Source organism: Gymnoscopelus microlampas (genome assembly GCF_963454915.1).
Source record: "Gymnoscopelus microlampas genome assembly, chromosome: 21".
Classification (NCBI taxonomy): domain Eukaryota; kingdom Metazoa; phylum Chordata; class Actinopteri; order Myctophiformes; family Myctophidae; genus Gymnoscopelus; species Gymnoscopelus microlampas.
This window is the reverse complement of record NC_139958.1, coordinates 32,481,759-32,509,089: the sequence shown is the minus strand read 5'-3', so window position 1 is coordinate 32,509,089 and position 27,331 is coordinate 32,481,759. Positions and strand designations below refer to the sequence as shown.

Below are 27,331 nucleotides of genomic sequence, written 5' to 3'. Positions count from 1 at the left end.
ACGTAACTAGTCCAATTGGTGAGATATATTGCTCCGTTGCACAGTTAATAATAAGAAATGTATCATCATTCAAACATTGAAGAGTGAAACAGCTCTCAAAGTCAATGTTTTAGCACATAAATGAACAAAAAACCGAGGTGATTCTGACCATAATAACATCATATAACCCAGGCCAGTACGGCATTAGTTTGAGAGACATTTTGGTATAAAACTTTAAACAAGGCTGTATAAAACAAATGTATTATGTGTTTACAAGAGTAACTAAAACTAACTGAACGACATATTTATAGTTATCGTGCTCTGTGGACCCGTGAAGGGTCCATTTTGGTTCCATTTGTACACTCTCAGAGTTAAATAGGCTCTATGCACAGCAGCCATATTGGACAGAAATTGGGCCCCTTCCTTGCTTCCTTCACAGGTGTTACCAATGACACTAATGAAGGCTCTGTTCCATTTAGTGTAGCACAGTGGTTCTCAAACTTTTTAATTTCAAGGACCCCCATAACTCTGAGAGTGTACAAATGGAACCAAATGGACCCGGGAGGGTCCATTTGGTTCCATTTGTACACTCACAGAGTTACACCCTCTCAAGGAACCATGAGGGTCCCTGGACCACACTTTGAGACCCACTAGTATTTCTAGTGAGCCAACATGCACAATATCAGCACCCTGACTCAGTTCGACCAGAGTGGAACAGAGCCTTCATTAGTATCATTGGTAACACCTGTGAAGGAAGTCAGATGAGGCCCAATTTTTCTCCAAAATGGCTGCTGTGCATAGAGCCTATTAACACTGTCCCTGAGACACAAAAAGAGAAAAAAAAGGTTGTAAATCCATGCCATGCACCATTATATTGAGAAGCTGAGCAGACACTGACAGAGGGACACACGAGGCAGACAGGGTGTCACTGGAGGAGGAGGAGGATACACCAGCAGACCCGTTGGTTGTCCGTTGGGAGAGGGGTTTCGGTGTAGATTCAAACTTACTTGGCGATAGAGATGTTGGCGGCCGACATGGGGCTGACGTCCTTCACCTCCATGGCCTTCTGCAGGGCAAGCTTCTTGTTGGCCGCCTCCTCTTGCTGCTCCTCGTCCTGGCGAGGACGACAAAGAGCAGTCGTCACCAGGTTTTATATAGACCGTTGGTTCTCAAAGTGGGGTATGGGGACCCCCAGGGGTACTTGAGGGGGTTCCAGGGGGTCCCCAGCTAAATGATGGATAGGAACCAAATGGACCCTTGTGGTTCTGTAACTCTGAGAGTGTACACTCTCAGAGTTAAATTAATTGATTTGATAATATAAATTCGGGTCCCAGAGGTATAAATGCCATTAAATGGGGGTCCGTAGCCTAATACATGTCAAACTGGGGGTCCAAGAAATTAAAATGGTTGAAAATCACTGCTAGAGCCGTAAAAATCTTCTCTTATTGGGGTCCCTGGCTTATCTTTTCAAATGGGGGTCCGTAGGCTAATATGTGTCAATTTGGGGGTCCTTGACGCGAAAAAGGTTGAAAACCACTGATATAGACCGTCCAGAAAAACGTGATTATGCGATTATAATTATGTGGGGGACCCTTTTTTTCAAAAAGGGCGTATCGCATCACATAATATCTGCTTCGCATAATATTGCGGGAATATTTCCGCACATTTCACAACTTTCCGCATAATTTGCAACTTCCCACAATTTCACAGCATAAAATCACAAAACCAAGGATTTTTTCCCGCATAATGAAGGATTTTTGCCCGCGTTTTTTCCGGAGGGTCTTATTATACGGTCAACTTAACACATTGCCTGCCTAAAACGACTCAATTCCTTTTTAGCTTTTCATCACTTGCCTGCCAAGATCGAGTTAACTAGTTTTTAGTAAAAAAATATTTTTTCAAAAAAAAAAAATGTTTTTTTTTTTTTTTTTTTTAATTTGACCCAAAGACCAAGGAGATATGAATTTTCGAAGATCTTTACTCTCATCCACTTCCTTGTTAACTTAAAACTTTAAAATTTGTTATCTCGGCTCCTGAGTACTTTTTTTTTTTCCATTGAAAAATCTCTGGCAGACAACTGCAAAAAATCTGAAATAATTCTGGCAGTCAATGTCTTGACGGCGATGTGTTCAGACGATAAAGAGCGCGTGGGGCGGTCGGGCCAGCCTACCTTGGTTAGCTCCTGTGCGTTGGCCAGGTTATCGACAGCGATAGCCAAGAAGACATTCAGGAGGGTGTCTGTGTGGATTTCTGGGCTCAGGAAAAAGGGCGGAGATCGGCGCTCCGAGGAGCGCACTTTTTAACCCATTAAGACCTGGAACTGTGTCATTTTTAGATTTGAGCTAAAAAAGCATTATTTTACACTTTGAGCTATTCAAAAATAGCAGATCTACAAGCTCATAGCGCGGCACCGAGTGCCGCGCTACGAGCTTGTAGATCTGCTATTTTTGAAAATTCGTGAAAATGTGTGCAAATCTTTGAATATATATATATTTTTAAAGCGAACATTTTTAACTCAAATCTTTGCTTCTGGGGGTCCCTGGAACAACATATTTTGATGGGGGTCCGCGGCCAAATACATATCATTTTGGGGGTCCTTGACATGAAAAAGATTGAGCACCACTGATATAGAAACATACGTTTTTCAGAAAACTGTTGGGATTTAGGAGACATGTAGAATCGGCTTCAGGTCTCAATGGGTTAAGACCTGAGGCCGATTCTATGAACGCGTTCTAAATCAGTATAGTTCTCACACTTTCAGGGTTTTTCTAAAATGTTCACCAAAAAAAAGTGACGCGCTGCAGAGATGCTCGTAGGCCTGCGTCCTGCGTCGCTGACGCACCATATTGCGAAAGGACGCATTCATGACAACTCTAGTGCGTCCATGGGACGCAGCTCCGATTAGCTCCGATAATATATAATATTTGTCAGCTGTGATCTACATGGACTCTCTCGGTTAGGCACCGTTGGTGGAGAAGTATAACTCTCCGGTTAGACACCGTTGTACTGGAGAAGTATAACTCGGTTAAACGGCGGCGTTGTGTGGCAGAAGCAGCAGCACAGCCCCTCGCTGTTAGTCTACGCTACACACACAGAGAGAGAGAGAGAGAGACGGCATGAGGACCTGCTCTTAAACGTGTTAAAACGTCTTGGATAGACCACTGTCTGGAATAATAACTGATCATCATACATACAGGTCTACTACTAATCTTTGTTGCTGTTGTCATCTTAAATTGACCAGCCAAAGTAAAATCCCCGATTTTAGAGTGTTCTCCCACTTGCTTGGAGATCAGAGTGAGTGGTGGATTAACGCATGTTGCCAATCAGCTGTGTAACATTAGCAGGTTAACGATGGCTCGTTGATCCTATGCATTTGACCCTGATTTGACCACAAAGGCAAACAAAAGCACTAATTAATGGCAGCTGTAAGTAACCGGTTGTCTATCGTCTGTGTCTTGTGTATGTTTAATAGGCAACTGGATGTTTTCTGTAGCTTAGAGATATCATAACAATTAATTCCCTGAAGAGGGTAGACCCTCTCCCTCATGCTAAACTTAAAGTGACTTATAAGGTTCCACTTCTCCTCAAAAAGACAACTTTATTTTCCTTTCTCAATGACAAGCCTAATAGTATTATTGCATGTTGACTATGTGCAATAACTGCAAGCCAATGTTCATAGGCATTGTCAGTATTTGTCTTCATTATTTCTTGAATTCCTATTTCTTTATTTGCCAATACTTCCACTGTAAGCCAGTGTTTTCAGTCTACACAATAAATAGTAAAAATAAATTCTACATTCATAAATAATACAAAATAAAATAATAATAATGATTAAAAGGTTCTATGATTAAATGTATTCTATTGGTCAAAGGTATGTTAAATCCACCTGTTGCCCACTACTAGTATTTCTTACCATAAGGTGTGCTAATACTACAGAATCATATACATTTGAAAAAATATATTTATGATTTTTTAATATATGTATATATATCGGTATCGGTCTTGAAAAGCAGGAACGGGTCGCACTGATCTAGATCTGCTATTTTCACAATATGTATCTGTGGAACTGAATCAAACTAAATTAAGTGCCTCAACTCCTAATTCCTCAGGGTGGGGGGTCCCCAGTTAAAATATGATTATTTTGGGGGGTCGCTGCCTGAAAAGGTTGAGATCCACTGCATCAGGATATAATGTACACAGTCACACACGCATAGAAGATATGGAGATTGGAGATCAAAGAAAACGATAGGGGGGGGGACGTGTAATTGGGGACCCATAAAATGTCCCTGGGACCCATCTAAAAGACCACCCTTGCATCCCAGGACCCATTACATTGAAAACCTAGCAACATCACTGGCGCTGTGAGCTTGTATATCTGCTATTTTTGAATAGCCAACGCTGAAATCTGAAATGACACGGGTGCTTTCCCGGTTTTAATGGGTTAAAATAAGACAGGATCTAATAAAGGCAGTTATGTGGACAGTCTATGACATATGTATGATATGACTCATATTTTGACAAGGTTTCGGCGCTATCCGACTGCCATCCATCATACAGATGTGCCATTTCAAAACTTCAAATGTCCTGCCATCGCCAAGACAGTCAATTTTCAGGGGATTCCCAGGGCAATAAGAGGGACAAAGAAGGGCATTTAAAATGCTGAATTATTTTGATGATCACTGCTTTTATGATGCTAATTAATTTGAGCAACTGGTCAAGGTCCTCTTCAAATCACCTTTTGCCTCATAATGAGTCTGACACCTTCTTCAACACACATTCTTTTGTTCTCATGTATATGGATGTCTGTTGAAGGGAAAAACGGGGGTGTGTAGTGACAACTTCTTTTCAGGGGCAAAACAGTGCCTTTTTAAGGGCAGAACAGGGAGGAAAAAAATGCATTTTCAGGGCACTTTCAGGGAAAGAACAGTAACGTGTGAAGTTTTGAAGTGGCACATCTGTATATTGAAAAAACATAAGAAACATAATTTGAGCAGTGTGCACACAAATTTTTGCACTGATCACAGACACACAGACAGACAAACACACATATGATACAACACATGCCATACAACAACAAAAAGGATACAGTTTCCAAAGAGCGTGAGAACAATGAAATACACCGAAGAAAACATTCCGCGGCGCACGCCTCCCTGGGACTCGATCCCGTGGTACATCACCGCGTTCCAGTCCTCGCCAGTCAGGATCTGAGGGCCGAGCAGACGCAAAGAAAGTTGTTAGTAGACAGCCTGGAGACACAAGGACCTCATGCTGCGTTCACACTAGCACTGACACAGCAACAGGCTAGTTTATGTTCAACAGAAGGCCAGAGAGCTAGGCCTGTCAAAATGATTACATAATCGCCTAATTGCAATTATTCAAGATTAATTTTTATGTCGAATGTTTAAAAGATTTCATACATTTTCAAAGAATTTCCAAAAATCGCAGCTGATCTACAAGCTTACAACGCGTCACCAAGTGACACGTTGTAAGCTTGCAGATCAGCTATTTCCTTTTTTTGAAGGCTCTACTATTTGACACTCTGCTATTTTAACCCATTAATACCTGGAACGCATCTGTGTCACTTTAGATTTCTTTTGCTATTCAAAAAATATCAGATCTACAAGCTCATAGCACGGCACCGAGTGCCGCGCTACGAGCTTGTAGATCTGATATTTTTGAAAAATCGTGAAAAAGTTTTTTTTTAAATTTTTTTTCAAAAAACTGTTAGGATTTAGAAAATTCTTAGACGCGGCCTCAGGTCTGAAAGGGTTAATGATTGGGACACATCGGCTGCATACTTGCCAACACAGATGTCACGAAAAAAGTCAAATAATATATATATATATATATATATATATATCGCCCAGACCAATGCATCGGTCGGAGCCTGACTGAAGCGTCAATCAATATGTTTTCATTTCACCACTGTCACTTCGCTATTGTGAACGCAACGTAAGGTGTGAAATGTAATGACTTTTTTTTGCCAAGGGTCATATCACAATACTCTCACTGGAAGGTTTCATTGTGGCCAGGCGGTACGCAGACCGGTCATTCACTACTAATTAAAAATGACGGATAGCAATCATTCTTTCTTTCTTTCTTTCTTTCATCCTATTCACTGTGATTCCCTGTGAGGGAGAGAGAGATGAAGTGAAACAGAGAGAGAGAGAGAGAGAGAGAGAGGCAATAAAAGTTCAAGGTAAACGGAAGAACAGACCTGGAACACGGTGAGGATGGCAGCTGGGAAGGTATCAAAGTTTGTTGTTGGCGTCTTGTCTGGAAAGTTAAACCTACATGGGACAGGCACAGCGGGGAGAACAAAGTTCATTTCAGGACAAGATGAGGAAGGGATACAAACATTTACATTAACATACTGGAGCAATAGGCTCTATGCGCAGCAGCCATATTGGACAGAAATTGGGCCCCTTCCTTGCTTCCTTCACAGGTGTTACCAATGACACTAATGAAGGCTCTGTTCCATTTAGTGTAGCACGGTGGTTCTCAAACTTTTTAATTTCAAGGACCCCCATAACTCTGAGAGTGTACAAATGGAACCAAATGGACCCGGGAGGGTCCATTTGGTTCCATTTGTACACTCTCAGAGTTACACCCTCTCAAGGAACCATGAGGGTCCCTGGACCACACTTCGAGACAACCAACACAGCCAACACATCAATATCAGCACCCTGACTCTGTTTGACCAGAATGGAACAGAGCCTTCATTAGTATCATTGGTAACACCTTTCTCCAAAATGGCTGCTGTGCATAGAGCCTATTCCCAACCTGAGGGCCAGGGCCATAGAGTAAATAATAATAATAGAGAGGGCACCGGAAAGCCCCGCCCATTCACTTGTATGGAGTTGCTCACCCAGCACATATACTCCCTTTTCACCCCTTCTTCCGGGTTGGGAAATGTAACGGGCGGGGACTATTTGGGGCCTATGTGACACGTTTCACGTCACTCTGCGCGTCCTCTCGCCTGCGCAGTAGTGTCACCTCCGTGCGCAACCCCGTGCGCAAGCTTGTGCGCAAACTCGTGAGTCGAGCCCACAGACCGTATTCACGCGGCGGCCATTTTGGAATCAAACGTTGAAAATGCCACCCCGTTGCCGTGGAAACCGGGGTGGCATTTCATTAACTTAACCCATTAAGACCTGGAACTGTGTCATTTTTAGATTTGAGCTAAAAAGCATTATTTTACACTTTGGGCTATTCAAAAATAGCAGATATACAAGCTCATAGCGCGGCACCGAGTGCCGCGCTACGAGCTTGTAGATCTGCTATTTTTGAAAAATCTTGAAAATGTGTGCAAATCTTTGAATATATATATTTTTAAAGCAAACATTTTTAACTCAAATCTTTGCTTCTGGGGGGTCCCTGGAACAACATATTTTGATGGGGGTCGGCGGCCAAATACATATAATTTTGGGGGTCCTTGACATGAAAAAGATTGAGCACCACTGATATAGAAACATACGTTTTTCAGAAAACTGTTGAGATTTAGGAGACATGTAGAATCGGCTTCAGGTCTTAATGGGTTAATAGCAATATGGCCGCCGTGTGAATATGGTCTATAGACAGGTTTCCTGTTAGTAAACATTGAGAGGAATATGACCGCGCAGCTGCGGGGGGAAGCCTATGGGTGCGTTTGGAAATTACGCACCGGAGCACACTCGCCTATTAGTTTGTATTGGCCAGTGCGCTCACTGCCGCTCAGGGCTGTATTTTCGAACGCGCCTTCCACCCCCAGGCATGCGCAGATTGCGCATTCTGCTCTGTGATGACGTCGCTCGGAAACCCGTCTATTGGTCGAAACCGTTCATGTTTTGGCCCCACCCCGTTATAAGCTGCAGTACCTATGAACGGCCACCATGTCCAATGCTGCTCCCTCTCGGTTCTGGGGTCTTGGCCGGGGCCCACCGGTGGGATGTGGCCCCCGACTTAACACCGCCGGCCGAATAGCTGACACGTTAAGTGGTCAGATGGGTGGGCCGCTTTCGAGATTATCAAGTGCGGTCCCTGATCCAGGAAAAGGTTCGGAACCACACTGACGTACTGTAAATGTAATGTGGTTGCTGTCTGGTCAGAGCGTTTGCCTGTACTTCAGGAGAAACTTTTGGTCTTGAATTTGAAATAAAGAGACTGTATGTGGGAGGGGCGGGGGGATTGTTAACACATTGGGTGCCAAAACCGTATATATACGTTTTTTGCAATACAACCACGGAGTGCCAAAACCGTATATATACGTTTTTTGCAATACAACCACGGAGTGCCAAAACCGTATATATACGGTTTTTGAAAAAAATTAATTAAAAAAATTAATAATAATAATTTAAAAAAAAAAAAATCTTTTTTTTTTTTTTTTTTACCTTCTAAGCACCAGGAGATATCATTTTCCGAAGATTTTGACTCCAATCCACTTTCTGGTTAACTTATGACTTCAAAAGCCTGTATCTCGGCTCCTGAAAAATTGTTAAAAATCCTGGCACTCAGTGTACTCTGTTTTTAAAGAAACCTGGCACTCAATGTGTTAATTTGAAGTGTAACTAATGCTGAGGATTTTACAGCATAAGCATTTTGTTTTGGAAAGCACTACTTCACTTAACATTGCTGAGCGTTGTCGCTGATTGTCTCCGAGCAACAACACATGTTTGCCACGCATTGGGAAAGAGGACTGTGAACACAATGACACCCACTCACAGCACGGTATACACAGAGAATAGCAAACCTGCGTGAGGAAGCAGTGCATTGTGGAACGAATACTGTGCACAATATTATGTAAGAGATGAGGGCAAAGGCCAAAAGGTCTTGGCGGGTCTCCAGGTTTTACAAGTGAGCTACTACCATCTCTCATGCTACTCAAACTCTCTCTCTCTCTCTAACACACACTTTTAGAGCATATCCATGGTCATTATGAGGACATACTTAAAGGTAGGGTAAGTGATATTTTTGAGTATTTATTTATTTTTTTGTTAAAAAGGTTTAAGTACTATATTCTGACACTGACAGTAATCATTGCTACAGAGCGTTTGTTGGGTCACAGGGGTCTCTCCAGCTCTTTAGTAAACGGAATATAGTACATTTTCAGGTAGGTGACAACATTTAAGCCAATCAGGAGAGGGCACTGAAAATGCATTTTTAGCGGTGCCAACCGCTCTACACGTGGCTTTGACTCGGTGTCTGTGTGTCTGTGTGTCTGTCTGTGTGTCTGTGTGTATGAGCCCGGGATGAGCACGGCAAAGAAGCAACACATACAAACACACGCACACACACACACACACACACACACACAGACTTGGAGATTGCCTATGCCATCTCTCCTCTCATTTGCCACACGTGCCACCGGTTATCAAAGAGGGGTCCAGGGACCCCCAGGGACGTCCGCCCGTATGAGCACGGGATGAGCACAGGATTTTAAACAGCTATAACTCCAGTTTGCAGCATGCCACCAAGTCCAAATTTGGTATGTGGACTTAGACCACCAATACGGGACGAGCATGAATTGCTCAAGCCCCGCCCCCTCTGTCTTCCCATTGGCTGGCCTTTAAACAGCCATAACTCAAGTTCGCAGCATGCTACGGAGTACAAATTTTGTACATGGACTAAAACCACCAATAGTGACAAACTGTAATTACTTAAGCCCCGCCCCCTCTGTCTGCCCATTGGCTGGGCTTTAAACAGCCATTATTCCAGTTTGCAGCATGCTACCAAGTACAAATTTGGTAAGTGGACCCAAAGGCACCGCTTCCTTCACACAGGGTGTTATTTTTTTTATCAATAATTTGCCAATAATTTGATGACCGGCGAGGTCTCCTATAAGTCTCCTATTGGCCCAGGAATGTGACAAAATGCGCAAAAACAAAACAAAAACTCCATGAATTCAAGGCTTCATGGAGTTTTTTTGGGGGGGGGTGAACTATTCCTTTATAAGACACCCTTATTATTCATAACTGTGGCCTGGATGTCCATGCAATCTTTGAATACATGTATTTTTTTTAGACAACATTTCTAACTCAAATATTTGCTTCTGGTTGGAATAACGTGTTCCTTCCACGCGCTACGTCCAACCAGGGAAACTCCCCTGTCAGGTGACAAGATCGTCACAGAAGGGGGCGTTCAGTAGGCCTCTGATTGGCCTACCGAACGTCCCTTTCTGTGACGCACGCGACTGAGGGCGGAAGCTGGTGCGAGCCTACTAGCTTGCATAATGTCTTCAGTGTTGGACTTAAATCTAAGATGTACAGACCATCACAGAGATGGAAGTCTCGATCTCCAAAGAGTATGATACGATCTTCCACCATGCAACATGCACCATATACCATCTGAGAAGGGACGTTTCCCTTGAGTTCAACCTTATTCCAGGTGAAGGTCACTGGGTTAAATTTCCACACATCATGTAAGTATTTGTAGATGTTGTTTTGGCCACCATATATATACAGCTCTCCATCGTAGGCAAAGGCTGAATGACCAAAGCGTCCTTCTGGGAGAGGCTGTGCAGGAGGTGTGTTCAGCCAGTTGTTGGTCTCTGTGTCAAACACTCTGATGTTGTAGTAGACTCCCTGGTCCCCATAGCCCCCAAATACAAACATCTTTGTCCCGATGATGGTGGCAGAGTGACTATATGAAGTTCCTCTGGTGTTAATTAAAGCCCAGACCATTGTGGTGGTGTCCAACTTGTACATCTCATTAGTGATTCCAGTCCGCTCCTTGATTCCTCCATAGATATACATGACCTTCTCCAAGACACAGGCTGCGTGGTAGTACCTCGCCTCTGGTACAGTTCCAGAAATGTCAGGCTTGAACCATCTGTGGGAGTCGACATCAAATCCATAGAGCAGGTTGCAGTCAGGACACCCTCCCCAGATGTAGATGCAATCTGCTATAAGTACAGCTGTGTGGCCCCCGCGCCTGGAGGGAACATCAGGGGGACCTTCTCCTATTCCATTTGTCCATGGGGGCAACGTCCTCCAGCGTAGAGACACTGTGTTAAAGATGTGGACTTCCATCTGAACACTGTTCTTCTTCTTCTTCTTCCAGTTTCCTTCAAATGAGTACACCTTGTGTCCGACTACCACGGCAGATGGGCTGTAATTATAATATCCTTTCAGATGTATCGTCCAGTGAAACATTTCACACACCAGCACCACTGTGAATCAGTGCAACTAATTTACAGAAAGGTTGTTAGAAAGCAGGGGAATTAATTCCCAGAAGTGTTTGAATGGTATATAATACAATAACATTTAAAAGGACAATTACATCTGATGTCATAATGATGTTGTGATATCATTGCGTGATGACATCATTATATGGAATAGCTAATGACGTTACTCAACCTGAATTTCAGCTAAATCTATGATCTGAATTTTGTCAGTACTATGACATCAGTAATCCATATTTGGGCATATTGTGATAAAGACACACTCTCTATGTGAATTAATGACTCCTCTGACATGAGGGAGAATTATAATGATTAAAATACGCGATCTAGAACACCGTGTATACGCTCTGGTTTTTAGCTGACTAGTTGACTCGTTATATGGAATTATTCATGTTTCTACTGTACCACTCGTCTGGCCCCACCTTCACTTAATGCGGCCCGCAGGTTAATATCAGAATACTGATATATTATTGATTCCAGCTGTTACAATTCCAAACATGACCCGCTTTAATTACTTCAGTCTACTGTATATTAGTAGCTCAAGGACTAGTAACACAATTCTATGGTCTTTTTTATGTCCAATGTATTTGTATTTAAGTTCATAAAGTTAACATAAGTATAACTAAATGCATTTGAAATTTTAGATTCCAATTCAAAAATAGCAAAAATAGCAGATCTACAAGCTCAAAACGCGTCACGGTGCGACACGTTTTGAGCTTTTAGATCGGCTACTTTTGCTACCTTTGTGTGACATAGAATGGCGAAGTACAGCATTAATTTACGAAAAAAAGTTTAAATACGGAGATAGGAGGTGTCTGACCGACAGTATATGCAATGTGGCCCTCTGGAGTGAGTGTGGAAATATAGTGGCCCTCTACATCATCAAAGTTGCATCACCCCTGTGGTAGAGGATAGCCGATCTACAAGCTCGTATAGGGCTGCTATTTTTGCTTAACCCAGTAATCTGTTTAACAGGAGTAGTTCACCTAAAAAAAAATACTTATTTACTATCAATTACATTCCCCATGAAGCCTTGAATTCATGTAGGTTTGTATCAATAATTTGACAATAATTTGATGACCGGCGAGGTCTCCGGTAGGAGACTCAAAGACTCTCCTATAAGTCTCCTATTGGCTCAGGAATGTGACAAAATGTGCAAAAACAAAACCAAAACTCCATGAATTCAAGGCTTCATGGAGGTTTTTTTGGGGGTGAACTACTCCTTTAAGAAGACACCCTTATTATTTATAACTGTGGCCTGGATGTCCATGCAATCTTTGAATACATGTATTTTTTTGAGACAACATTTTTAACTCAAATCTTTGCTTCTGGTTGGAATAACGTGTTCCTTCCACGCGCTACGTCCAACCAGGGAAACTCCCCCGTGTCAGGTGACAAGAAGGTCAGTTGGCTCTCATGCATTGAAGGAGGCATGAGCTCGGCCCTGGCCTCCCTAGGTTGGCAGAGGGAAGGTAGTGCCCAGGATTACATAGATAATTGGCACTGGGTGTAAAAACCAGGAGACCTGGTTCTGCCAGACCCAGAACCTATAAGAGGGTTTAGGACCCATCCGTGGTGAAAGTTTTTCTTTCACTCGTGAAAATGTGTCTTTCGCTGTGACACCATGCTGTGGAAAACACGCCCATATAGACCCCTTAACAGACGACGTCACACTGATAAGAACCAGTATGCGTGCAACCAGTATGCGCGCAATGAAACCCATTCTATCAGGTCTCGCTAGGACGCGCCTCACTAGCCAACACACAAGAGGGTGTTCGGGGTGTGCTGAAACCAGCGTACCCCAATACAACAGGTTGAGAATTGATTGCGTGAAACAATCACCTGTGCATCCAGTCTTAATGTTGGTAAACAAATAATTGGTCTATAGGCTAAGCTTTGCAGGACGTGCTTTGCAGTCCAGACCTGCTCTGTTGCCCCTGGTGGTTGAAATCTGAAGCGTTCCTGAATGGCTGGGGAGGAAAAGAGGGACAGACCGACCGACCGACAAAGCCTCCTGTAGGCCGACCCCCTGGGTCTGGCAAAAATGGGGTTACAAAATCGTGGGATTAAAAAAAAAAGAGTTAGATCTCTAGACAAAATAAACACTTCAAAGGATTGTAACAGGTGCAGGGGATATCGGTAATCATCACAGGTGAAAATAATGTTCCTAATCAGTAGCTGTTCTTTCACATAAAGACACACTATTACAGAGTTAAACTCCAGACTGGTCACATTTCCTGGCAGAGATGTGCGCTCCACTGAGCATGTGAACCTTTCTAGTGGTTTTTAGTCATGGCTGCCAGTTCCCACCTGATGTTGTGAGGGAGTTCTGACTGCTCCACACCGTACTGAATAACTACTAGCTTACATAATGTCTTCAGTGTTGGACTTAAATCTAAGATGTACAGACCATCAAAGAGATTGAAGTCTCGATCTCCAAAGAGTATGATACAATCTCCCACCATGCAACATGCACCATAATATGTCTGAGAAGGGCCGTTTCCCTTGCGTTCAACCTTATTCCAGGTGAAGGTCACTGGGTTGAATTTCCACACATCATTTAAGTGTTTGTAGTTGTTGTTTTGGCCACCATATATGTACAGCTCTCCATCGTAGGCAAAGGCTGAATGACCCCGGCGTCCTTCTGGGAGAGGCTGTGCAGGAGGTGTGTTCAGCCAGTTGTTGGTCTCTGTGTCAAACACTCTGATGTTGTAGACTAATGCGACTCCGTTGCCCTCACTGCCCCCAAATACAAACATCTTTGTACCGATGATGGTGGCAGAGTGACAATATGAAACAGGTGGTGGAGTTCCTCTGGTGTTAATTAAAGCCCAGACCATTGTGGTGGTGTCCAACTTGTACATCTCATCAGTGCATCCAGTCCGCTTTTTGATTCCTCGGATTCCTCCATAGATATACATGACCTTCTCCAAGACACAGGCTGTGTGGTAGTACCTCGCCTCTGGAACGGTTCCAGAGATCTCTGGCTTGAACCATCTGTGGGAGTCGACATCAAATCCATAGAGCAGGTTGCAGTAAGGAGATCCCCCCCAGATGTAGACGTAATCTGCTATAAGTACAGCTGTGTGGCCCCAGCGCCTGGAGGGAACATCAGGGGGCCCTCCTCCTCTTCCATTTGTCCATGGGGGCAACTTCCTCCAGCGTAGAGACACCGTGTTTTTTGGACTTCCATCTGAACACTGTTCTTCTTAAAAGAGTTTCCTTCAAATGAGTACACCTTGTGTCCGACTACCACAGCAGCTGGGGTGTCATTATCATGTCCTTTCAGATGTATCGTCCAGTGAAACATTTCACACACCAGCGCCACTGTGAATCAGTGCAAGTAATTTACAGAAAGGTTGTTAGAGGGCAGGTCAATTTATTCCCAGAAGTTGCTGAATGGTGTCGTGTTAGAAAATACAATAACGACATTTAAAAGGACAATTACATCTGATGTCATAATGATGTTGTGATATCATTGTGTGATGACATCATTATATGGAATAGCTAATGACATTACTCAACCTGAATGTCTATTTGAGCTAAATCTATGATCTGAATTTTGTCAGTACTATGACATCAGTAATCCATATTTGGGCATATTGTGATAAAGACACACTCTCTGTGTGAATTAATGACTCCTCTGACAGGAGGGAGAATTATAATGATTAAAATACGCGATCTAGCACACCGTGCACGTGTATACGCTCTGGTTTTTAGCTGCGGTTGACTCGTTATGGAATTATTCATGTTTCTACTGTACCACTCGTCCCAGGATATCATATCATAGAAAAGGTAAGAAAAGCGTCGGGCGAAATTCCCCTTTAACGGGCACTGCTGATTATCAAGTCCCATTTCCCAGTCACATCTTTGATTCAGGATATTAATCTCTTTATGGGTACAGAACCATAATTAAAAGGTTGAGTGCTATATTAAACATAATGGCAGTGATGACAAAGTATGATGATATGACTTGTAGGCCTACAATCAAAGTGACTTCATGACTATGTTTTTTTAACCACTTAAACAATATATATACTTAGTCAAATGGAACTGAGTTGGCTCTGCTTTTTCCCCTGTACACCAAATCTCTTTGGTGTAGAGCATACATGGACAACTGGCGGCCCGGGGGCCACATGCGGCCCCCACCTTCACTTAATGCGGCCCGCAGGTTAATATCAGAATACTTATTGATTGCAGCTGTTACAATTCCAAACATGCAAACATGACCCGCTTTAATTACTTCAGTCTATATTAGTAGCTCAAGGACTAGTATTAAAATTCTATTGTCTTTTTTATGTCCAATGTATTTGTATTTAAGTTCATAAAGTTAACATAAGTATAACTAAATGCATTTGACATTTTAGATTCCAATTAAAAAATCACACCCAGTGTGAAGTGGGCGGTGTGTGGTCATCACAACATGACTCACTTTAAAAAAAGGATAAATGACTTTTTTTAAAGTCCATACTGCTATTCATAGGGCTGCACATGTGTCATGTGTTTCGCTAGCCAATCACAGTCCTGAATTTGCAAAGTCAGCCAATCACATTACAGTTAGTGGTGATGACACTAGCTGTAATGTGATTGGCTGATATGAAAAAGTATCGATTTGCATTAACAATGGAAGGGTTAGGGGGTACACAATTTTTTTGGTCGGTGTCCAAAACTCACTTATAGGGGGCGGCAACACCGCCCCAAAAATAGGGAAAAAAATCTGGATTCCAATTAAAAAATAGCAGATCTACAAGCTCAAAACGCATCGCGGTGCGACACGTTTTGAGCTGTTAGATCGGCTATTTTTGCTACTTTTGTGTGACAGAATGGTGAAGTACAGCATTAATTTACGAAAAAAAAGTTCAAATACGGAGATAGGAGGTGTCTGGCCGACAGTATATGCAATGTGGCCCTCTGGAGTGAGTGTGGAAATATAGTGGCCCTCTCCATCATCAAAGTTGCATCACCCCTGGTGTAGAGGATAGCTGATCTACAAGCTCGTATAGGGCTGCTATTTTTGGCTAAGATTCCCCCGAGAATGGGGTTCAAGTGCTTAACCCAGTAATCTGTTTAACAGGAGTAGTTCACCCCCAAAAAATACTTATTTACTATCAATTACATTCCCCATGAAGCCTTGAATTCATGGAGTTTTTTCTTGTTTTTATCAATAATTTGCCAATAATTGGTGAACTAGAAAATACAATAACAACATTTAAAAGGACAATTATATCTGATGTCATAATGATGTTGTGATATCATTGCGTGATGACATCATTATATGGAATAGCTAATGATGTTACTCAACCTGAATTTGATCTAAATCTATGATCTGAATTTTGTCAGTACTATGACATAAGTAATCCATATTTGGGCATATTGTGATAAAGAGACACTCTCTGTGTGAATTAATGACTCCTCTGACAGGAGGGAGAATTATAATGATTAAAATACACGATCTAGAACACCGTGTATACGCTGTGGTTTTTAGCTGACTAGTTGACTCGTTATGGAATTATTCATGTTTCTACTGTACCACTCGTCCTAGGATATCATATCATAGAAAAGGTATAAGAAAAAAACGTTGGGTTAAATCCCCCTTTAATCCCCCTTCACTTAATGCGGCCCGCAGGTTAATATCAGAATAGTGATATATTATTGATTTCAGCTGTTACAATTCCAAACATGCAAACATGACCCGCTTTAATTACTTCAGTCTATATTAGTATGACTAGTCAATGACTAGTATTACAATTATATTGTCTTTTTTATGTCCAATGTATTTGTATTTAAGTTCCTAAACATAAGCATAACTAAATGCTTTCGAAATTTAAAACAAAAAGTTTTCAGGATTCCAATTAAAAAATGGGAAAAAAATCTGGATTCCAATTCAAAAATAGCAGATCTACAAGCTCAAAACGCGCCGTGGTGCGACACGTTTGATGTTTCCCATGGGAACATCACAGCATAGCATGAATTGCAGACGCTATCCATAGTCGTAGTGTGAAAGTCAACTATTTGTGTGAGTTGGTGTCGAGGTGTCCAGGCTCTTCTGAAGTTTCTCTCATTTTCTGTGGTCCTTTTTCAGCGTGTTGCGTTTAGATGTTCTCCTGCACGAAGCACTTGGTATCGCTTGCGCTTGGCGTTTCGGGTCCGAAGGCCCAGAGATGTTTTTTTGATGTTTTTCGCTCCTATAAATGGGTTTGGGACCCATCTGTGGCGAAAGTTTTTCTTTCCGTCGCGAAAATTTGTCTTTCGCTGTACTGTGATTGGCTGATTGCCTGTGACGTACTGTGATTGGCTAGCGAGATGCATGATGAAATCAATAACTCATAAATAGCACCACTCACTTAAAAAAAAAAAAATCTTTTTGAAGTGAACTCCCATCTGTGGAAAACACACCCATATTAAGGATGATCAGAAGAAATGAACAGCATCTGAGTTAAATACACAAGTGTCACAGCAAAGGGTCTGAATACTTATCTTTGCAGGACGTGCTGTGATTGGCTAGCGAGACACATGATGAAATTAACTTCGAACGTCGCTCATGAATAGCACCGCTCACTTCACACTGGGTGTGATTTTCTGTAGCAATGAGTACCATCACAATATAGAGCTATTTATCATTTATTTTAACTAAAGTAAATCACTTATCCTACCTTTAATAGATGCCAAATATGTATACATTTTTGTGTATTATTATGACAAAAGTCCCAAAGTTCACCCAAAAACAATGTGTATCTATCGATTAGTCACCCCATGGAGACTTGAATTCATGGATATTTTTTTGTTTTTGTCGCATTCCTATAGCCAATAATTTTATGACCAGCGGACCAGTAGGCAGCGGCTCCGGTAGGAGACACAGAGGAGACTCTTTGTGTCTCTTACCGGAACCGCTGCCGGTCATCAAATTATTGGCTTCGGAATGCGACAAAAAAAAAAAAACATCCATGAATTCAAGTCTCCATGGGGTGACTAATCAATAGAAAAAAATAATTTTGGGGGTGAATTATCCCATTAATGACTTCCCGTCAAACAAAAACGTAATGCACGATTACATCAGTAAGCCCCGTTTTGAGTAATTATGAATCACGATTTCATTCACCTGTGTGATTCACCACAGCTCATGTTCCTCCACGTGTGCACCTGATTATCATTATAGAGACACTGTTGTGTTCTGCCAGTCTGCTGTAAAACTACTAAGTACACTAAAATATGTATATCTGAAAACATGTGAGGTGAGAATACGGTTAATGCGGTAACATAAACGTGCTTAAGCACTGCTACTCTCTCTCTCACGCGCTGCGCCAGACACAAACAGTAGCAAGCGGTTAAATCCCAGTAATAGGACAGATAATCGTCTCTGTCAGGGTGGAAACCACATATGTCCAAAAAACTGTTACTTTTCAGGACTCAAATTAACCCATTTAGACGGGGAACGCATCTGTGTGTCATTTTTTGATTCCTTTGGCTATTCAAAAATAGCAGATCTACGAGCTCATAGCGCGGCACCGAGTGCCGCGCTATGAGCTCGTAGATCTGCTATTTTTGAAAAAACGTGAACATTTGTGCAAATCTTTCAATATACATATTTTTAAGCGAACATTTGTAACTCAAATCTTTGCTTCTGGGGGATTCTACAAATGTCTCCTAAATCCTAACAGTTTTTTTTTATGTTGCTATATACAGTATCAGTGGTTCTTTAACATTTTTCATGTGAAGGACCCCCAAAATGATATGTATTTGAACACAGACCCCTCCCCCCATCTCAAGATATTTAGTTCCAGGGACCCCCAGAAGCAAAGATTTGAGTTAAAAATATTCACATTCAAAAAGTTGCTCACTTAAAATATATATATATATATTCAATGATTTGCACCAATTTTCACATAAAAAAAAAACAGATATACAAGCTCATAGCGCGGCACCGAGTGTCGCGGGCTATTTTTCAATAGCCAAAGAAATCAAAACATTACACACAGATGCTTTCCCGGTTTTAATGGGTTAGAAAAATTGCAAAAGTGGCAGATCTGGTAGCTGAAAACGCGAGCTCGCGAATCTGCAACTATACTATGGTATTTTTGTATGTAGTGACGCTGTTAGTATGATCAAGTATGGCATTGATTTAGGGAAAAAAACGCAAAAAGCTAAACTACGGCGATAGGAGGTTTCTGCCTGAAAGCAACGTTATAATACTCTGTCTATCTTAGTTTTCTCTCTCCTCTCTCTCTCTCTCTCTCTCTCTCTACAGCATGCCTCTCTCTCCATATTGGAGGATTAGTACACATGACTTCACGTGGCGTTCTGTGCTATACCGCTGTGAAGACCTGTGTTTACTGTGATAATGGGGGACTGGAAAGCTCCCACCGTTTAGCCTCCACACCGCGTCTGCTGGGACTTCATTAAGCCATTCAGTCCCGGAACGCATCTGTCTGTCATTTTTTTTTAGATTTCTTTGGCTATTCAAAAAATAGCAGATCTACAAGCTCATAGCGCGGCACCGAGTGCCGCGCTATGAGCTTGTAAATCTGCTATTTTTTAACATACGTGCAAATCTTTGAATATATATATATATTAACCCATTCAATCCGGGAATGCATATCTGTCATTTTAGATTTATTTGGCTATGAGCTTATCTGCTATTTTTTAGAAAAAACGTGACAATTCGTGCAAATCTTTGAAATGGATATACTGTATATTTAAAGCGAACACCTGTAAAAACATTTAGTTCCAGGGACCCCCCAGAAGCAAAGATTTGAGTTACAAATGTTCGCTTTTAAAAAATGTATATGTTCAAAGATTTGGAAAAATGTAAAAAAAAATAGCAGATCTACAAGCTCATAATCTAAAATGACTGAGATGCGTTCCCGGATTGAATGGGTTAAGCCAATCCCCACGACACACAGGCACGTCGTCACTGTCGGGAGGAAACATCGTATGCTTGTCCAAAAAAAACGGTTACTTTTCATTTTCCAAATTCAAAAATAAGCTATAGTATAGGGCATTCATTTACGGAAAAAAATAAAAAGTTAAAATATGGATTTAAGAGGTTTCCTGCTCGAATGTGACGATATGAGGCCTCACTCAGTGCCCCCCCCCCCCAATCCCTCTGACACCACCACCCACCAACAATGGTGGAAGAAGCAAGATTTGTTTACTCCTGTAGTAGTGAAAAGGCCTGTATTCAAAATTTGACTTGAGTGAAAGTACAAAAGTGTTGGCATCTAAATATACTCAAATTGTTCAAGATTTGTCAAACTTTATTGAAAATAGCAGATCTATAAGGTCACAATGGGGTCGCAATCGCGACACGTTGTAAGCTTGTAGATCTGCTATTTTCGAATAGCAGAGATATATACAATAGGGCTTAAGTGATTAATGTCTGTTTTGTTATCTAAACCTGCAAAGTAACTAGTGACAAAATATGTAATGGAATAAAAAGTACAATATTTGCCTCGAAGATGTACAGTGTGGAATAGAAGTGTCAAAAAATGTAAATACTCAAGTAAAGTCAAAATTGTACAGTAATTGAGAAAACATACGTAAAATGGTCAAATATGCAGATAAGAGGTAACGACGATAACAAGGATAGACAGAAGCCTGTGGACCAACGTCACAAGCTGCTCAACATGAAGTCCAATAAGATCCACATTGGAGTCACGCCATTTCCATCTGGATCCCAAGATCCACATCATTTTCCTAGTTTTGTCTGCCAGGAGAATGCACCAGGAGATCTGGTGCATTCTGTGTGTGTGTGTGTGTGTGTGTGTGTGTGTGTGTGTGTGTGTGTGTGTGTGTGTGTGTGTGTGTGTGTGTGTGTGTGTGTGTGTGTGTGTGTGTGTGTGTGTGTGAGATCTTCTCTGTTTCTAGATATGAAACGGCGTAAAGCAGCGGCGGACTGGCCATTTGGCGTACCGGGCAAATGCCCGGTGGGCCACTGGGCCAAAAAAATAAATATATATATATATATTTTTTTAATATATTTTTAAAAATGTTTTTGGGTTATTACGGTGCCCCAAAATTGTAAAAATGTTAGAAAATGTTGATGTCCTCACAAGTGTAGTAATACAAACGTGTGTGTGTGTGTGTGTGTGTGTGCGCGTGCGTGCGTGCGTGCGTGCGTGCGTGCGTGCGTGCGTGCGTGCGTGCGTGCGTGCGTGCGTGTCTGGTAGGTGTGTGCGTAGGTGTGTGTGTGTGTGTGTGTGTGGTAGGTGTGTGCACGCTGCTGGCTGTCTGCAGGTAAGGCTGTGTGTGCTTGAGCTCTTAGCTGGCGATGGATGAGCTCAGTGTTAAGTGGATGAGACTGCATCACCGTAGCACACTGGCCTCACATATGGAGACTAACAAATCCATGACAGGCTAGTGTCAGCTTAACACTGAGGTTATACTTACTTACTATTTCAATGAATACATCGTTATTTTAACCAATCTGTAGAGCAGTGGTGGAAAGTAACTAAGTACATGTACTCAAATACTGTACTTAAGTACAATTATCATAATACAATTATATTATTATATACTGGAGTATTTCCAGTTTGAAAATAGCCAATCTACAAGCTCAACGCATCGCGACGCGTTGTGAGCTTGTAGATCGGCTATTTTCAAACGTTTTAGTACTTTTACTTTTGGCACTATAAGTATATTTTGATGCCAATACTTTTGTACTTTTACTCAAGTAACATTTTGAACACAGGCCTTGTAACAGAGTATTTCTACATTGTGGTATTGCTATTTTTATGACACTTTTAATGAAGTAATATATCTGAGTAGAGTGAGTTATTAAAACTAAATAAGACTCGTGCATGTCTTGTTGGACCCCGACTGGAGGTGCAGGTCAGCGCAAGAGATTATGTATAAAGCTAAAAAAGAAGGGACCGCACGCTCCTCAGGACTGATTTTGCTTTTTTATTTGTTGCACAACGCGTTTCGCTTCCGCTTCCTCAGGTGCTATACAGCAGGTGTCAGTGATGATCATTTTATACAGAATGCTCCACCCCCACATAGTAATATACCAAGCTCATTGGCTCCTCAATTATTACATTTCATTTCATAATTTTAACCCGAGTGCCGCGCTACGAGCTTGTAGATCTGCTATTTTTTTTTTAAATATGAAAATATGTGCGAATCTTTGAATATAGTTTTAAAGCGAACATTTGTAACTGAAATCTTTGCTTCTGGGGGGTCCCTGGAACAAAATATTTTGAGATGGGGGTCTGCGGCCAAATTCATATCATTTTGGGGGTCCTTGACATGAAAATGTTTGAAAAGCACTGATATAGAAACATATGTTTTTCAGAGAAGACATTTTGCAGAATCGGAACCTCAGGCCTCAATGGGTTAAAATATGTAATGCATAGAAACCACATATATAAAGCATAGAAAGCACATAAATATATAGACTCATTTTGGAAAAAAAAAATACAGTATGAAAAAAGTATAGAAAGTGACAAATACCCAAGTCATTAGAAATTAAAAATAATTAAAATGACACCTACAAAGGTTACACAGAACCCATTCAGTGAACTAATGCACCTCGAATTGAAGGCGCAATAAAGCCCATATCGGGCATATTAATTGTTTTGCTATATTATACTGTGTAGACACTTTGAATTAAATCTACTAAACAAACCAAAAGGAGAGCCTCAATCCTATTGGAGAGGCTCGATCCTACAGAACTTTAATATTAATCAGTCAACTAATGCACCTCGAATTGATAGCCTATATCTGAGTATGTATACCCTGGTGTTGGGTAGGAGTAGGACACCTACTGGTTGTGAATAAAGTTATTTGAAGCAGACCTTCAAATCATGGATTTGACTAGATGCGTTGCCATCTTCACCACTTAAAGGTAGGGTGAGTGATTTTCTTTGGTTAAAATAAGTGTTAAACAGCTCTATATTCTGATAGAACTCATTGCTATTGAGTGTTTGTTCAGTAACAGGTGTCTCCACGTCACTTCAGCTTTATTAAACAGAAGGTCGGGATACAAATTGTATCCAATCAGAATAAAGAACTCAGACAGGATATAGGTGTATAGGATATAGGTATATACAAGTGAAATTGGAACAAATGACACAAATAAATTAGCAGACAAAATTGGAAGTGGAACACTATAAAAAATTAAGCTGGTGCATGGGCACTCTCTCCTGATTGGCTGACATTTTGCAACCCACCTGAAAATGTATGTCTGTCCATCTTGGATTTCAAAGATGGCCACCATGGGAATATCAACAAGTGACTATTTCTGCCATGATTTGGACATTTGGTTCATTCTGGCAATATATCTGATACGAGCGGTGCGTCATAATCACCCGTTGCTGAGCTTCGTCAGACGTTTTAAACCACATTGTGTTGTACCACAAACTTAACTGTATACAAAAATGTTGTGCAAATAAATCAAATCAAATCAAATCAAATCAAATCAACTTAAACTGTCATTTACTTGACTAATTAGTAAATGAATAAACACACAAAATGAGAAACACATGGCGTGGCTTCTCTGCCGTCATGGTGATGATGTCATATTGAGGACATCACTCTTGCCCAATTATGGAGGGGGCGGCATCCTGCACAAATCGGTGTTGCATGGCAACCGATTATGTTGTGAGTGAGGTCAGACCAAAGCTCTGCTCAGATATATGAGGTGTGAAGTTACTTTAGACTTCCACTTCTAGACCAGAGGATGCTCTGTCCACAAGTGTTGTGAGAGAAAGCTGTACAGAACTTGGTAGACAAAGAATACAGGGAGATAGAGAGGGCACATTTTCCAGCCTCAACAGAACCTACAACTCTGTTCCCATCACAGTCCATGTACAGCAGCAGCGCTGACCATGAACCGCCACTCCTGGGAATCCTCCCAGACTAAGCTCTCCTGTTCTGAGTGTACCTTCACGTCTCATCCGAGCCACGACGACCTCAACCGCCAACCGCTGAGGCATGGACATACCTGCTCAGAGGCCCGTCAGCAAATAGTCAGCTCTGTAACCAGCCGGAAACAAGGAGACACAGACCCACCAAAATCTCAAAGTCATCAACGGTTTACCGAGGTTGTAACTCAACCAGGAGATGTAAAGAAAAATCAGACGATTTACAAAGGAAAGAAAACTCACAACTGTAAACAGTGTCACAAAGGTTTCAGTGGGTCAGGTAGTCTGAACAGACACCAGCGTGTCCACACTGGAGAGAAACCTTTCCACTGTAAACAGTGTGACAAGAGTTTCAGTGACTTAGGCAATCTGAAGACACACCAGCGTATTCACACTGGAGAAAAACCTTTCTACTGTAAACAGTGTGACAAGAGTTTCAATCATATAAGTAACCTGAAGACACACCAGCGTGTCCACACCGGAGAAAAACCTTTCTACTGTAAACAGTGTGACAAGAGTTTCAATGACTTAAGTAATCTGAAGACACACCAGCGTATTCACACTGGAACAAAACCTTTCCACTGTAAACTATGTGACAAGAGTTTCAGTCTGTTAAGTAATCTGACGAGACACCAGCGTATCCACACTGGAGAAAAACCTTTCTACTGTAAACTATGTGACAAGAGTTTCAGTGTCTTAGATAGTCTTAAGAAACACCAGCGTATTCACACTGGAGAAAAACCTTTCTTCTGTAAACAGTGTGACAAGTGTTTCAGTTTCTTAGATAGTCTTAAGAAACACCAGCGTATCCACACTGGAGAAAAACCTTTCTACTGTAAACAGTGTGGCAAAAATTTCAGTGTCTTAGATAGTCTTAGGAAACACCAGCGTATCCACACTGGAGAAAAACCTTTCTACTGTAAACTATGTGACAAGAGTTTCAGAGGTCATCTGAAGAGACACCTGCGTGTGCACACTGAAGAAAAACCTTAAAAGTTTCAGTAGGTCAGATAGTCTTAACACATCGGGTGCCAGCATTTTTTCATAACAACTTACGTTGGGTGCCAGCATTCTCCCCATCGACTGCGCTTTGCTGTTTAAAGCTTTAGACTCTGCGACGAGAAAATCCACGTAAAAAAAAGCATCCATTGATGTTGAGCGAGGACCCTGGCTACAGCCTGGAACCATAACATTTCACTCGCAAGTTACGGGGGGGGGGGGGGGGGGGATCGCGCATCGCGCATGACCGGTTTTCACCACCGGAAACGGATTCGGAGATATAGGCGTTTTAAAGAAGGAAATCGACAGGAAGCGGATGGAAGCCATGTATTTGTTTCCGGTGATCTATCTGGCCCTTCCTTCTCAAGATCACAATGGGTACTCCCAGAGCTGCTCTAGCCCCGCCCGTGCGGAGAAAAACAAAAAATACAAAAAGACTGAAATCACGGTTCAGACCGTGAACGGCACCAGAGCGCTACTATGTGAAAACACGGTTCAGACCGTGATAGGCACCTGATGTGTTAAGACACACCGGCATTTGTGAAACATGTATGATGATGATCCATAATGATCTCACAGAGCATTCCCATCCACGCTGGAGGCTAATATAACCAAACAAGACCAGGAGACCTGGTTCTACCAGACCCAGACTTCACATGACGTGTCAGCCTGTGTCTATGCCCATGTATGGACGAAAGGGGGACAGACTTGTATGGCTGGGGCCCATGTATGGAGAAAACAGGTACAAAACATGCCCATGTATGGACGAAAGGGGGACAGACTTTTATGGCTGGGGCCTAAGGACAAAGGGGGCATGCCCATCTATGGAGAAAACAGGTACAAAGCCTCATGTAAGCCAGACCCCCTGGGTCTGGCAACAACAATCAGGCTGTTACTGCATGCTTACAGAGAGAGAGGAGCAACGATCCGGTGGGAGGTTACCATAATGCTTCATTTATGCACGTACCGCATGCTGCAGAAATACAAGGTTATCCAGTTTTAAAGGTGTCCTACCACTAACAAAGATGAAAAAGATGTAAATATGCATTGCTAGAATGAACATATTTATTTGATCTTGGTACAAACAAAAACAAGTGGTACTCTCAATAGCTTACATGCATTCCTTGACACCAAGATTAACCTTCTAAATGGCTTGGAAGCCGAGATATTGGCACTTATAGCTATTACATGGTGGCCATCTTTGAAATCCAAGATGGCCGCATTCTGCCATCTTGATGATGTGGCTCCTACCAAATATTTAAAGTTATAGTGATGGGGAGCATGTGGAAAGAATCTGGTGCTTTTGTTCGCTGTGTCCACATCTGGACCTAAGCGACCTGACTAATTGCCAGAAGGATTGATTCTCAATAGCTTTATCAAATTCCTTGACCTCAAAAATAAATATTTTGACACCAAGATTGAACTTCTAAGTGGCTTGGAAGCCGAGATATTGGCACTCATAGATATTACATGGTGGCCATCTTTGAAATCCAAGATGGCCGCCTTCTGCCATCTTGATGACGTGGCTCCCCGTCCAAAATGAAACTTATGGTGATGGAGAGCATGTGGAAAAAAAATGGCGCTTTTGTCAGCCCTGTCCACATTTCTTTGCTAACAGCCCTGACTAATAGCAATGATTACTATCAGAATATAGTGCTTTAACCTTTTAACAAAAAACCTTTCGTTTTAACCAACAAATATCACTTACTGCATTTGTAGAGTTGTGTTTTCACTATTTTATTCTAAATGTTTGAAAGTTAGTGACATGCCCAGAATACTGTTGAAAGGTTCAGGTTGAAAGTGGTTTGTTGTAGTTTGGACATCGTTGCAATTACCTCTCTCCATCTGAGGAGGGAGACAACGGACATAAAACTTGGGGAATGCAGCTTTAACTTTTGATGCAAACCATCATTCGTATGGGCTTCTCTCTAATTGCAATAAGCTTAAAGCCAGCTGTGAGGCATATCTGTAAAGTGGTCTAACTTGTCTTCAGCCTGAGTAATATCCAGTTCAGAGTTTTTGATGTGAACCATATTAACCTAAGATCAAGACTATTAGGAATGCATTCGCAGGGATGCAACTCTCTTACAAAATGTGCAGAAAAGCCTGATTTATCCTATTAAGTATTAACTCTTTCACTAACAGATTTTTTTTTATAAATTAATCACCCAGTGCCAGCGATTTTTCCATTTTCTTACCTTTTTAAGTAGTCACAGAATATCTATCTTTAGTATGATCGATCCCCTGATGGTTGGTAATCACGCAGGGTTTCACTGTGCTTCCGTGAGAAAAAAAAGCCATTGCGATCCCCCGGTTGCTTGTTGAATATAGCCTA

General features: G+C 41.7%; 1 protein-coding gene across 8 annotated transcripts in view; it reads right to left on the bottom strand.

Moving 5' to 3' along the window:
- Positions 1 to 27,331, bottom strand: part of cacna1bb (calcium channel, voltage-dependent, N type, alpha 1B subunit, b) — a 262,230-nt gene that overhangs the window by 90,411 nt on the left and 144,488 nt on the right. For all 8 annotated transcript variants that reach the window (XM_084046067.1, XM_084046073.1, XM_084046069.1 and 5 more), the window contains 4 exons: positions 6,197 to 6,269; positions 5,066 to 5,183; positions 2,150 to 2,217; positions 987 to 1,093 (listed from right to left, as the gene is read on the bottom strand). In XM_084046067.1, coding sequence (XP_083902193.1) covers positions 987 to 1,093; positions 2,150 to 2,217; positions 5,066 to 5,183; positions 6,197 to 6,269 — 366 coding nt within the window. The remainder of the gene's footprint in view (positions 1 to 986; positions 1,094 to 2,149; positions 2,218 to 5,065; positions 5,184 to 6,196; positions 6,270 to 27,331) is intronic.